This window comes from Ursus americanus, chromosome 4 (genome assembly GCF_024610735.1).
Source record: "Ursus americanus isolate L20-20 chromosome 4, mUrsAme1.1.p, whole genome shotgun sequence".
In the NCBI taxonomy this organism is placed as follows: Eukaryota; Metazoa; Chordata; class Mammalia; order Carnivora; family Ursidae; genus Ursus; species Ursus americanus.
Genome location: NC_142130.1, coordinates 33,064,435 through 33,078,009, shown reverse-complemented (window position 1 = coordinate 33,078,009; position 13,575 = coordinate 33,064,435). Strand labels below are relative to the sequence as shown.

Genomic DNA, 13,575 nt, shown 5'->3' with positions numbered 1-13,575 from the left:
TTTGTGTTCTTCGAATTAATATGATGGCCTAGTTTATAGCAGATCCCATCAGCAAGCAGCATACACTTTGTATAGTGGTTAAGAGCACAGGATCTAAAGTGAAAAGGACCTGTTTTCAAATTCTGGCTGTCTCATATCCTGAGCAAACGTTTAACTTCTCTAAGCCTCTATAAAAAAATAATAACAAGGCCTAACTCTGAGCTTAGATGAAATCATCTGTTGAGTGCTTATCTCAGTGTCAAGAACATGGGACATGCTCAAAAAATACTGGCTATTTTTAACTACCAAGAATATTTAACACTTAACAATACAAGTTTGTTGAATGAACAATGAATGAGTCTGGGCATTGATTTTTCAAATGTAAACTGCATATTTACCTGCACACTTCTCTTTAGTAGAATCTGGGTTTTGACCTTCCTATTTTTAAAAATAATATGCATTGGAAGGTATGCTTTTATCAGCTGTGCTTGTCAGAATAATTGCTTCCTTCTGTGACACTGTGTTGTACAAATGTTTTTTATTTCTATTTAATCAGATCCTCTTTTTTGATGATGTCTTCAATAGTCAGAAATCTCTCTCTTGCACAGCTGTTATAAATAAGGAATTCATGGCTATATAAGGTATAAAATCAGCCCAAGTTAATCTTTTTGATCCATTTGATTTCAACAATGTTTATTCAATAGTGATTTGATTCTTATTATTGTATGACATCTGGTTCGTCACAAATTAGGTTCTTACAATAGTGTAACTCTTTCTATTCTACTTTATTGATCAATGTTTCATTTTTTAAGCTAATATTTTCTCTATTGGGCATCAATTTAGCCTTTTCTGTGTGTTTGTTGCATGCTGTGTACTGTGTAGGAATACTGTGAAAAAAAAAAAGGAAAACTGTGATGAATATAAGGTGGAAAGACATGGCTTATGACTAAAGAAAGGACACAGTCTAGGGGTAAAGGAATGAAACTAATATTTCTTTTCCTTAAGCAGACAGACACGTAGGCCTGAAAACAAATGTGGAAACAAATTTGATCTAGATGTATAAAACAATGTGTTAATTCCTTATACTACTAGCCTAGATTAAATGTTTTGCTTGCACAGGAGAAGAAATCAGGAAGGCCTTTTCAGAGGGGGTATAAATGGATATAAAAAGTCAGACAGATTTTAAACTATAAGTTGGCGTTTTCCAGATGTAGAAGCAGGAGGTAAAGGAACTGTGAAGACAGAACAGCATATGCAAAGACAGGAAGGAATAAAGAACAAGATGTGTTTAGGGCACTAGTCTAAGTGTAACTGGAAATACAGAGTATGGACTGTCATGGGAAAAATGGCCAAAAAGGCAATATAGGGCAAGATCGTAAAGAACCTTGCAAATCACACCAAGGATCTTGGACTTCAGATAGAAGAGATTAGATTCTACTGAAGGTTTCTAAGTAGGAGAGACATGATGAGAGTTTTATTTTAGAAAGATCATTCAGTGGACAATGAGGAGAAACAGAATGTGGGAGAATCTGGAGGCAAGAGTCTGGTTTGCAGACTTAACAAAAGTCTGGGTGCTGGATGGAAAGGGTCTGTACCAAGGTACAAGCAGTGAGGATAGAAGAGAGGGACTGGTCAACAGCTATGACATTTCTACAACTGGGCAACTGGGCAGCAAGTACTTTGTTGATTAAACATTGCAAACTGACCACATGTCTCTCCTGAAGCCCACTGAGAAGACAGAAAAGGAATTAAAAAGCATAAACCCACAAATACGAGGAGAATGAGAAAGAAAACATAAAAACAAGACTCGGAAGATGGAAAGGTGACAGATGAATGGTAACAGAGTGAGCAGAGCACAAGAGAATGAACTCTAGGGCCTACAGAGAGGATACTGGCAAGGAGCAGCCCAGCGCATCCCAGCAGAGTTCAAGACCAGAGTGCCATGTCCCTGGGAAGTGGTAAGGTGCACAGGTGTGGTTGCAAGACTGTGTCTGACACAGCTGGACACCAAGAGCATTTCTTCTGCCCACACAGCTAGGTAACAACTCCTTCCAACGCCTGACCCTTTCCTCTGAAGAAATCAAACCAGTGAGTGCCTGGACTTGAGACACCAGACACAGCAAGGAGTGGGAGAATGGAGCTAGAAACTAGGGAATTAAATGAAAGTCTGTATCCTAAACAGTAAGATACCCCTAACTCCCCTACTTCCCCCTGCTCCCTGAATGCAAGCAGTCATCTGGCTGAGGCAAGAGATTAAAGGACTCTCCTCTGGAGGAACTAAACAGTCCAGAGGAAACCTCTAGATAGCCATGTTTGTGGGTCCTCCTATGAAAAAGCTAGCTTACTCCCTAACCATTCTACAGTGAGATGGCCCAATCAACTAGCCCTGCCCAGCACGCAGGTCTTTTAAACAGCTTTTTAGTACTTCACTTCTAAGTAGGAAAAGAAATCAAAAGATCAACAGACATTTTGGTAAAGCCTCCAGTATAAGAGAGAGAAAGACCAAGCAAAAGAGAAAAGGATCTGGAGAACACAGGTCAGCAAAAAGAGCAGAAAAAGACTATAGTGAGAATAAGTAATATTACCAGAGAGATAATATAAGCCATTGTACTCATAAAACAAGAACGAGATGATGTTCAAATTTTTTAAAAGATGGGGGGTGGGGCACCTGGTGGCTCAGTTGATTTAGCGTCCGACTTTTGATTTCAGCTCAGGTCATGATCTCAGGGTGTTGGGACAGAGCCCCATGCTGGGCTCCACACCCAGTGGGAAGTCTGCTGGAGATTCTCTCTCACTACCCCTTCCCCCACTCATGCTCTCTCTCTCTCTCAAATAAACAAATCTCAAAAAAACAAAAACAAAAACATAAGGACAAATTGGGTTAAACACCAAAAGCTCTTAGATATTAAAACCATGGTAAGTGTGGCATAGACCGATTGTTGCTACCCAATCTCCCCTTCTTCCTTAGAAAAAAACCCACACAACTTCATATGAAGTAGCAAAATGAGCAGGTAAAAACAGATTTCCTAGCCTTCCCTCAGAGAATAGCTAGAAAGTCTAGCAAAGTAACTTCAGGGCTATATGGCCAGGAAAAACACTCAAAATTATACATCAGAGCAGTCTAGGGGGGACACTACTATGGCAGGCACCAAGATCTAGACATTGGAGTCTGCTGGTTCTGAAAGCCCTGATTCTGATTCTGAAAGCCCTGGACACTGGAGCCAGGAATGCAGTCATCCTGCAGCTACCATCAGGCTTTTATTTTTTTATTTTTTTTAAAGATGTTATTTATTTATTTGACAGAGAGAGAGACAGTAGTGAGAGAGGGGACACAAGCAGGGGGAGTGGGAGAGGAAGAAGGAGGCTCCCAGCGGAGGAGCCTGATGTGGGGCTTGATCCCAGGACTCCGGGATCACGCCCTGAGCCGAAGGCAGACGCTTAACGACTGAGCCACCCAGGTGCCCCTACTATCAGGCTTTTAGAGAGTTCCTTGAAGTCCTCATTTATTCAGGTTTCCAGTTCCCAATTCCAGGTATAAGGGGGCTCATCTGATTAGCAGAACCTTTGCCTCGTGCCTGAACTCTTAGCTGTAGGAGATGCTGGAAAACTGAGTATCTGACATCTTTAGTTTTGAGTGTGAGAGGCCTCTCATCAAGCCTTATGACACTGGAAATTGTTCAAACATAGGGAGGTCATTCAATGCTGAGTTGGAAAAAAAAAAAGGCAAAAATCTAGTATAATATTGTATCAGAAAAATCTCTTATTCCCTGGATCTGACACAGAAGTATGATAAAGAGAGAAATTCCAAGATAATAGTTTTGTAGCAGGCTTAGAGAACAGATAGTTTAGAGTGGAACAGGACAAAGGAGAAAAAAAAAGAATATATTAAATTTCTGAAGAATTCAAGCACTTGGAAAATAACATTAAGAGGCATTTGATATATCTGCCCAAGCATTTAGAGAAAAGTGATTTTATAGAAAACCAAGCAAATAAAGAACAAGGCAATTATTAACTTCAGGAAACAGAAAAAGTTGAACAAAAAAGGAAATGTAATCATAGTATAATATATGGCTCAGAGTTAAGCAATATTTACTTAATCATGATAATATGAATATTAGCTATTAAGTTAATCAAAAACTTATAATAAATACACTGGGACACTGGATGAGAAGTCAGAGTGGCATAAATGAATTAAAATAGGAAGTCAAAAGATGATATCTGAAACTGACATATCAAGAAGTAGAAATACATGGGGCGCCTGGGCGGCTCAGCTGTTAAGCGTCTGCCTTCGGCTCAGGTCATGATCCCAGGGTCCTGAGATCAAGCCCCGCATCGGGCTCCATGCTAGGCAGGAAGCCTGCTTCTCCCTCTCACACTCCGCTCTCGCTGTCTCTCTCTTTCTCTGTTAAATAAATAAATAAATAAAATCTTAAAAAAAAAAAAAAGGAGTAGAAATACAAATATTTTATCTAGTAACATGAAGGTTAACAGAAGAAGCAACTTTTTGGTTGAAAGGGGGATTGGGCACCTGGGTGGCTCAGCTGGTTAAGTATCTGCCTTGGGCTCAGGTTGTGATCCTGGGATCTTGGGATCAAGCCCCGCATTGGGCTCCTTGCTCAGCGGGGAGCCTGCTTCTCCCTCCCTCTGCTGCTCCCCCTGCTTGTGTTCTCTCACTCTCTCTGTTAAATAAATGAATAAAATCTTTAAAAAAAGGGGGGGGAGGGATTTTCTGGGAGTGGGACTAGGAAGCAGAGAAGGGTACAAGGGATGGTATAGAAGAGTGGGACTACTATTTCTGATTATGTTACTTCTAAGACATTTTATTTTATTTTATTGACTATTTATTTTAGAGAGAGAGTGTATGCACGCATGTGTGCACAAGGGCGCAGGCACACGAGCAGGGAGGGGGTAGAGAGGGAGGGAGAGAGAGGATCTCAAGAAGACTCCATGCAAGCACAGAGCCCGAAGTGGGGCTTGATCCCACGACCCCAAGATCATGAGCTGAGCCGAAATCAAGAGTCAGATGCTCAACCAGCGGAGCCACCCAGCTATTCCAATTAGGTTACTTTAAATTCCACTTTGCTTATTAAACTGTACACTTATTACTTTAATAAAAATAAAATAATTTTTAAAATTTTAATAATACTTCTATCATTAAAAACCTCCCATGAATTAGGAGGTAAAGAAGGAAAAAGCAAGTGTATAGGAGAATGTAAAGCATTTGTTTTTAGCCATCCCTTTCTGTGCCCCTCGGTCTCCTCCTCTTTGCTCACACTTGTCAATATAGACCTCACGGGGTGGGGTAACATAGAGAAAAGTAACATCAAATATAGGTGGACCTGGCTGTGACATCAGGCTGTGCAGAGTATGAGCTCTGAGACTTCTCTGTGACCTCACTGGGCCTAAGGGTCTTCATTTGTAGAATGGAAAAATGTACTATCTATTATATTACATGCAACAACCTATGCTAAGCCCCTAGAACGTGGAAGACTCAAAATTATGACCTCTTTCTTTCTCTCCGAATTTCTCATGCCATGTAAGCCTCTCCTTCAGTCTTTCTCTGTGCCCCCGTGTTTGTAGATTTGAGAAAGCAAAGCAAGTCTGTGGTCCTTTAGCCGTCCTTTCTCCATCCCCCCCTCACCTGGTTTGGGAGACTCATCTTCCCCCGACAGAACCTAAGGCGGACAGTTTGTTACATTTCCACTTCTCTTGAAAGCAAAAGTTGGTCTCATTTGTGTTGATATTCTATCTCAGCTCATTTTTTATTAAAATGAAATTAATGTTCAATTATTAGCTCTACTGTACAAGAGTAGACAGAAATTTCTGTTTAAGATCAACTGTAACCAAGTAGAATTACAAAATTCAGCTGATATCTGAATATAACTTTAAAAAATAAATATCACACAAAATTAACAAGGATTTGAAACCCAGCTATAAAGTGAACTGGCTAAGGGCATGAAAAGGGGTTGTGATAACCAGGTCGGTGAGGTCATCCCAAATGAGGAGGCCTGAATGTGATTTCAAGGCACTCACCTTCTCCAGTAGGGACAGGCTGCTTGCTCGGCTCAGGGACACGTTGTTCAGCACATGTTCCTCCAGGCAGAACCCCTTCACTCCTGGTACTTTGCTTGCTCCAGTAGGCTTCCTGTCCCTCCCAGGAGGCAGTAGGCAATCTGTCAGAGCCCTCAGCAGCGAAGGAAGCTGGGGACTTGAGGTCCAAAAGGAAGCTATCTTGTAGGGTTTGCTTGGTGGCCTTCTTGCGTTTCCCCTTCTTACTTTCTGGAAGCCCGTCACTGTCTCCTTGCCTCGGCTGGCTATTCTCAAGCTTCCTGGTTAGCTGGAGGAGCTGATCCATGTCTTTGGTGAATTCTAGCAGAGTGCCCTCAGGGAGGCTTCGGGCCGTGTCCTCAGAGCCATAGCTGGGAGCCTTCTCCAAGAGCAGGTGCTCAGAGCAGTGGAGAGGTCCTGTGCCCTCCCTGTGCACTGACTCGGGCACCTGGGGAAGGCTGCAGGGAACCATGGACAGGGAGAAGTAGGAGTAGTCCACTGCAATATATGTCAGCATGAAATTGATGGTGACGATGGGGGCTAGCACGTTCACCTGGCCCACAAGGACAAAGGCCATGGTCACTAAGCTTGTCAGGAAGATGGCGGCTACAGGTGTTTTATTTGGCCCTTTCTGCAGGAACAAAAATAACATGCAGGACTATGAAATTTCAGAAGCAAATCACATTTTATGATAGAAATGCAACTCATAATGGCTCAACCACTTCTACTATGGTTCTACGGATCAGTTAATAACTGATTGTCTACAAACTTGGGATTATAATAGTCAACTCAGGGGGTTATTGTGAGATCGGAGCTAATGCACATAAAATGCTTGACACAGCACTGACACACAGTTGGCTCCCAACACACCATGGTATTGGTTGTGTTCATAACTATTAGTATGGGGCGTTACCATACAGAACTTGGATTTCCCAAATATTTCTCCTTTTGTCTTTCACCGGGTTTTAGCACCAGTCTTGGAAATCAAAGTGCTGCAAAGTTTGCAGGTTATAATGGAGAAAAGGACCTTGAGGGAATGGCAGAGCCTGGAAGATGCGACAGAATCACTGGCAGCTGTGGTGGGGAAATTGTGAAACTAAACACGCACATGCTCACACGCATGCACTTACACACAGCTGTTATTAACGGAGGTGGATGTGAGGACCTGTAGGAGAACAAGAGCGGAAAATACGGGCTAAGTCCGTAGACTCTGTCGCTCCGCAGAAACTATTCATCACAGTCACTCACATGGTTCTTGGGCCCAAAGTAATAATCACTTCTCCTGCCCTCATCTTCCTTGACCGAAGAACCACATTTGCCCCAGCTGATCACTCCTTGGTCTCTGAAAGACTTTCTTAGCCTCGCTTCTCCTGATTTACCTCCCTCCTCATTATCTGCTCCTTCTTAGTTTCCAGGGCTGGCTCCTCCACATCTCTGAAATCTACATTTAAAGTAGCCCAGGGCAGGGGGGTGGGGGGATGGGGTCACAGGGTGATGGGTATTAAGGAGGGCACGTGATGTAATGAGCTCTGGGTGTTACATACAACTCATGAGTCACTGAACTCTACCTCTGAAACTAATAATACACTATGTGTTAGTTAAGTAAGTAAGTAGATAAATAAATACATAAATAAAGTAAGTAAGTAAGTAAGTAAGTAAGTAGCCCAGACAGGTTACCTGGATGGCTCAGTTCGTTAAGCACCGGACTCTTGATTTCAGCTCAGGTCATGATCTCAGCAGCTCAGCTCATGGAGCCTGCTTAGGATTCTCTCTCTCCATCTCCCTCTATCTGCCCCCCCCCCAGCCCCGCCACTCCCACTCCCGCTCTATCTCAAGAAAAGGAAAGTAGCCCAGGGCTCCGCCCTCAGGCCTTTCTATTCTCTGTCTATATTCCCTTCCTACGTGATGTCAACCAGCCTCCTGACTTTAAATGCCAGCATTATGCTCTTAACTCCCACATTCGAATCTCTAGCCTGAAATGTTCTCCTGAAGTCCAGACTTAAATATTCAACTGTTTACTCAACATTTCCAGTTGATGTCTAATAGGATCTCAAATGTTCCAAACCAAACTGCTCACTCCCAATCTCCCACCCATCAAATCTACTTCTTCTATAGTCTCTGTCTCAGAAAATAGCAATTCCATCCTTCCAGATGCTCAGTCAAGCAAAATTGCTGATGCCTTTTCTCATTCTCTCAATCTCCATCAGCAAATGCTGTCAGCTTTACCCTCAGCTATACGCAGGATCTAAGCACTGCTCCCACCTCCTCTACAGCCAACAGTCTGCAAGGGGAGGGGTAGACCTGAAAGCCGCTTCCAGATCTGACCTGTAACCCCCCACATGTGTTCCTCCGGGCGCATTCCCCCTTCCTGACGGTCAGTCAGAATACAGAGCAACCTTTAAAGCCACAGGATGAAGACGGCAAAGTCATCAGCCTGAGTCTCCAAGGGTCAGAGCCCCTGTTGACCTGAAATGCCTGCCCAAGAGCTTCAGAGCAAATAAAATTCTGGGAGGAAAAATACGAAGTAAAAATATACTTTTACTGACTTTGAGGATCACATTTTGGGGCAGATTTACTACAGCTGTTTAACATACTTTAATAATACAACTACTAAGAATAAAGCAAATCTTTAGAAACTGCAGAGAACTTAAAAGGAGGGTGTTAGGTAAGCCAAAGGAAATGCTAATGATCCAGGCCAAGATGTTGATAAGGGCAGGTTGGGAAGTGTTAATAATAGTCAAACATGAACTTCTGTGACCAAAAGACATCATAAAGAATGAAAAAACAAGCCACAGAAGGGGAAAAGATATTTGCAACACATATAACCGACAAAGGGTGACCCTGAACACCAAAGAATCCTTCCAAAAACCATTAGAAGCAGACAACCCACTAAAAAAAATGAGCAGAAGAATGTCTATTAAACATACGAAAGGTACCCAATGTAATTAAGTAATCAAGGAAATGCACATTAAAACCACAGGAAGATTCCATTAAACACCCACCAGATTGGCAAGAATTAAAAAGTATGATGATATCAAGCGCTGGCACAACATAGAGGGGTAGGAACGCTTGTCCACTGCTGATAGGGGGGTGAATTAGTACAAGTACTTTGGAAAAAGAGTTTGGTATTATCTAGTAAGTGGAAATATACATACCTTATAGCTTGGCAATTCCGATGATGGGTATATGGTCTGGAAGACCTCTACATGTGAACCTGCCTGCTAGCAGACGAATGTTCTTTGTACTGTCTGTCCCAAATTGGAAACCACCCAAACGTCCATCAAGAGCAGAATGAATAAATAAATTCTAGCACATGAGGCAATGCTGTAGGGGGGTGACGATAAACAAGCGGCTGCCACAAGCAAACCCGTGGATGAGTCGCACACTGTCGAGCGCAAGAGGCACGCCACATTTATATAAAGTTTAGAAACAGGCAAAATTAAACAATTCTGTTTAGAGATGCACAGGGAGGAAGCAAACCAGGGGTCAGCAAACTATGGCTCCCGGGCCATCTGGCCGCCATCTGTGTGTGCATGCCCATGAGCTAAGAATGGTTTTACATTTTTAAACAGTTGGGGGGGGGGAATCAAAAGAAGAGGAATATTTTAAGACACACGGAAATTACATGAGATTCGAATTTCAGTGTCCATAAAGCAGTTTGATTGGAACACAGCTACACCTCCCCCAACAGGTGTGTCTGTGTCTGTGGCTACTTTTGAGATATAATTGCAGAGCTGAATAGCTGCGACAGAGACCATAGGGCCTGCAAAGCCTCATCAAGGAAATGCAAATTTGGCCTTCTCCAGAAAAAAATTTTGCCCACTCCGGAGTAAAGCCATAAAGAAAGCAAGGAAATTATGATCACAGAAGTCAGGTCAGTAGCTACAGCTACCACAGGGAGAGGGATGGGGCTCGGACCAGAGAGGGCATGTGTGTGGAAGGGGGCATCCAGGGGCTTGGAGTTTCACTTCAGTTATTCTTTTTTTTTTTTTTTTTAAGGTTTTATTTATTTATTTGACAGAGAGAGAGACAGCCAGTGAGAGAGGGAACACAAGCAGGAGGAGTGGGAGAGGAAGAAGCAGGCTCCTGGTGGAGGAGCCTGATGCGGGGCTCGATCCCACAATGCCGGGATCACGCCCTGAGCTGAAGGCAGACACTTAATGACTGAAACACCCAGGCGCCCCCACTTCAGTTATTCTTTAAACTATCCATATTGGTTCTATGCTCTTTTCTGTATGCTGAATATCTCTGGGAAAAAAAAAATTTTTAAGTAGTTTCCATGCCCAGTGTGGAGTTTGAACTCATGACCCTGAGATCAAGACCTGAGCTGAGATCAAAAGTTGGACACTTACCTGACTGAGGCACCCAGGTGCCCCTCTCTCAAAAAATTTTTTAAAGTTTGTCCTCTCTCCTATTAAAAAAGAAAATGTGCTAATAAAATCTAGTATGTAAAGAAGCTTTGGGGAGAAAAAAATTTCAAAGTTAAAAGGCAAGTGACAGGGGCACCTGGGTGGCGCAGTCCTTAAGCGTCTGCCTTCGGCTCAGGGTGTGATCCCGGCGTTCTGGGATCGAGCCCCACATCAGGCTTCTCCACCGGGAGCCTGCTTCTTCCTCTCCTACTCCCCCTGCTTGTTGTTCCCTCTCTCGCTGGCTGTCTCTCTCTGTCAAATAAATAAATAAAATCTTAAAAAAAAAAAAAAGGCAAGGGACAAACTAGAGAAAACCTTTGTATACATATCACAAAGAGTCACCCTCCCCAACAAAAGAAGAGCTTCTAGCAATTGAGAAGAAAAAGACCAACAATCAAAGAAAAAAATTTTTTTAATTAAAAAATTAAAAAAATATATATATATAAATGACTCTAAGAGGAAGCGATGCCCAACCTTGTTCATGTAAGAGTAATGCAAACCACAAGGGTCCTGAGATGCCATTTCTCACTACACAACTGGCAAGAATTCACACATGACAATGAACCGTGATCGCTAATAATGTGGTACCCAGGGCAAACGGTAGTCTACACACCTTACGTCTAAAAAGTCGTAATTACAAACCAAGCTAACAAACTGTTAAAGCAAACATGTTCTATCCTCCTTTTTTGCAAACACGGCTTCAGGACAACAGGGAAGGCCAGGTCCAAGTTTAGAATCCTTGCACCCCTCGGAGTTCCTCAGTGGAAGTTGGCCACTCGCAGCGCCGCCCCCCCCCCCCCACTTCCCAGACCATACCACGGGAGCCTCCTCCCTACATGTGGACCGTGGCCCATTCCCTGGTCCTAGAAAGGACAGGCCCAGGGAAGAGGCCCTGCAGACCGTGGACGTGGGCTGTGGAACATCTGGGCAGAGAATGCCAGGCAAGAGTGCGAGTGACCCAGTGCAGTACATCTGGACCACCCAGAAGCAGGGCCTGCGGCCCACGGCCTGTCCCCTTACTCTCGTGAAGGCTTATCCCAAGGACCGGAACGCAGTCCGTGAAAGCACGGTGTTTCGGCCTGCGTTTAGGACTGATGCTGGCTGTCGGGATGCAGGAACTGTCACACGTTGCTGGTAGAAGCACAAAATGATACAAATCCTATGGAAGGTGTTTTGGCAATAACTATTAAAATTAAAAACGCATTTACCCTTTGCCACAGCAAATCCACTCATGAAACTATATCCTGCAGCTATAGCTGCACAAAAAATCACTACACACGCACACGTACAAAATTATTCCTTGTAATACTGTTTCCTGGAAGCCACACAAGGTCAATCTGTAGAACAGGCTAAATAAACTATGGTAAATCCACACGATGGAAAAGGAAGGAAGAAGTTCTCTCAACATCTGTATGAAAAGATGAAGACGTAGTAAACGAAGAAAAGCAAGGTGCAGAGCAATGTGCTAGAGCACTATCTTTGTGTAAAAAATGGAAGGATTCATAAAAAATAATAAAAATAGCTACTGATAGGATATGGGTGTAGGTGAAGAAAGAGGTAATAAAAGACTCCTGATAGGAGCAAACATTCTCAGCGTATACCTGTTGTATTTATAGTTTTGAGCCCGGTGTCATACACTACCTAATAAAAATACACGAAATTAGAGAAAAGGCATATACCACATAGAAGGTACAGACATGCCAGTCAGAGCTCCTAGCCAGCCCACGCTGACTGCTGGGTAAGAAGCGGAGGGCGGTAAGGCCCTAACAGGAGGGTCTGGGGTGGAAAGAGGTTGGGGACGGCCTCTGTGGTGCTCCCACAAGATCGAAACGAACTCTACCTCATAAACCACAGTATTGGGAAGTGGGGTTCTCTATTTCTCTTTTGTCACCCCTTAGGTTTTAGGAGTGTCTCATTCAATCATTCCATGACTCATTCAAGCTACACTCTATCAGTGAGAGTTCAGGTCATGAGGACCGACAGGGGCCCGGAGGCCCAAAGTGTGGGAAACCGTCACAGAGCAACCCCAAAGGGAAGGCAAATCTCAAGGGCAGAGTTAGAGCTGCAAGGTCCAACTCCCCTCCTCACCAAGAGATTTATTCTTCTATTCTGAACATAAAGGATCCTGAATTTGCTTTTATTAAAGGATGTGACACTCCCTTTCCCTGTTGCTCAGGGTCCCAGATGTCACTATGACAGTTAGCCAACCCAGTGCTAAGTGGTCCTGGTGGCTGTGACATTGACAGATGCTTTGTCCAACGGGCCCCAACCTAAGGCGGCAAGAGGACAGGGGCGAGAGAATGACTTTTGCGTTCTCATTTCTCCCACACTGGAGAACTTGACCACTGGCTTTCATCGGACAGACCGAGGCAAGCTATTGGCTGATAATCAGGTTCACAGCAAAATGTCTCTTTCTCCTTTAAGGGTCACTCACCCCTTGCCCCAAACAGGCCAGTGCAGGAATCACTTTCTCCTGGGCAATGCACTGCAGGATCCGGGGAGCTCCGTAGAGTCCTCCCATACAGGAGGCCAGGGATGAGATGTATAAGCCCAAAAGGAACAGGAAGCCCACCAGGGACACCTGTATGAGGAAGCAGTTTCATTACCCAATGCCAGAATCCACTTGTCCCTTTCCGCTCCCCTGGCACCCACCCATCCGCACCCCATCGATCATCAGTTCTCTAGATTCAACCTCCTGGATAGGCTTCCGGGATTCCCAGCCCCACCCCACTTCATTCATACCAGCGCTGTTTCAGTTTGGCCCCCCATCACCCCTTGTGTGGACTGCACAGAAGTTCTCGAATGGAGCACGCGCCAGACTCATCTAGAGGGCTTGTTAAAAATACAGATTTCTGGTCCCCACCTCAGAGCTTCTAATTAAGTAGGTCTAGGGAAGGGCCCAAGATTGTGGATTTCCAACAAGCTCCCAGGTGATGCTGATGCCGAGGGTCTGGGGAGCGGAAGGTTTGAGGACCGCTGCCCAACGACAATGCGAATCGGCCTTCCGCCTCTAAGCTCCGCTCACTCCTCATTATCCCCAAGCCTCCGCCAGAGTGGCCTCTCTAAGCTCAAACCTGATCACAACGGCGCTGCCACGGAAGTATCAATGGCTCCCCACCACCCTGGCATCCTCAGCCCT

The 13,575-nt window shown here is 44.1% G+C and overlaps 1 protein-coding gene across 1 annotated transcript in view; it reads right to left on the bottom strand.

Annotated features, from left to right (window-relative positions):
• The window catches only part of SLC12A8 (solute carrier family 12 member 8), a 132,163-nt gene that overhangs the window by 17,898 nt on the left and 100,690 nt on the right, over positions 1-13,575 (bottom strand). The window contains exons 8-9 of the mRNA XM_087861562.1: positions 12,871-13,017; positions 6,013-6,658 (exon numbers count right to left, since the gene is read on the bottom strand). Of these exons, the coding sequence (XP_087717688.1) occupies positions 6,013-6,658; positions 12,871-13,017 (793 nt within the window). The remainder of the gene's footprint in view (positions 1-6,012; positions 6,659-12,870; positions 13,018-13,575) is intronic.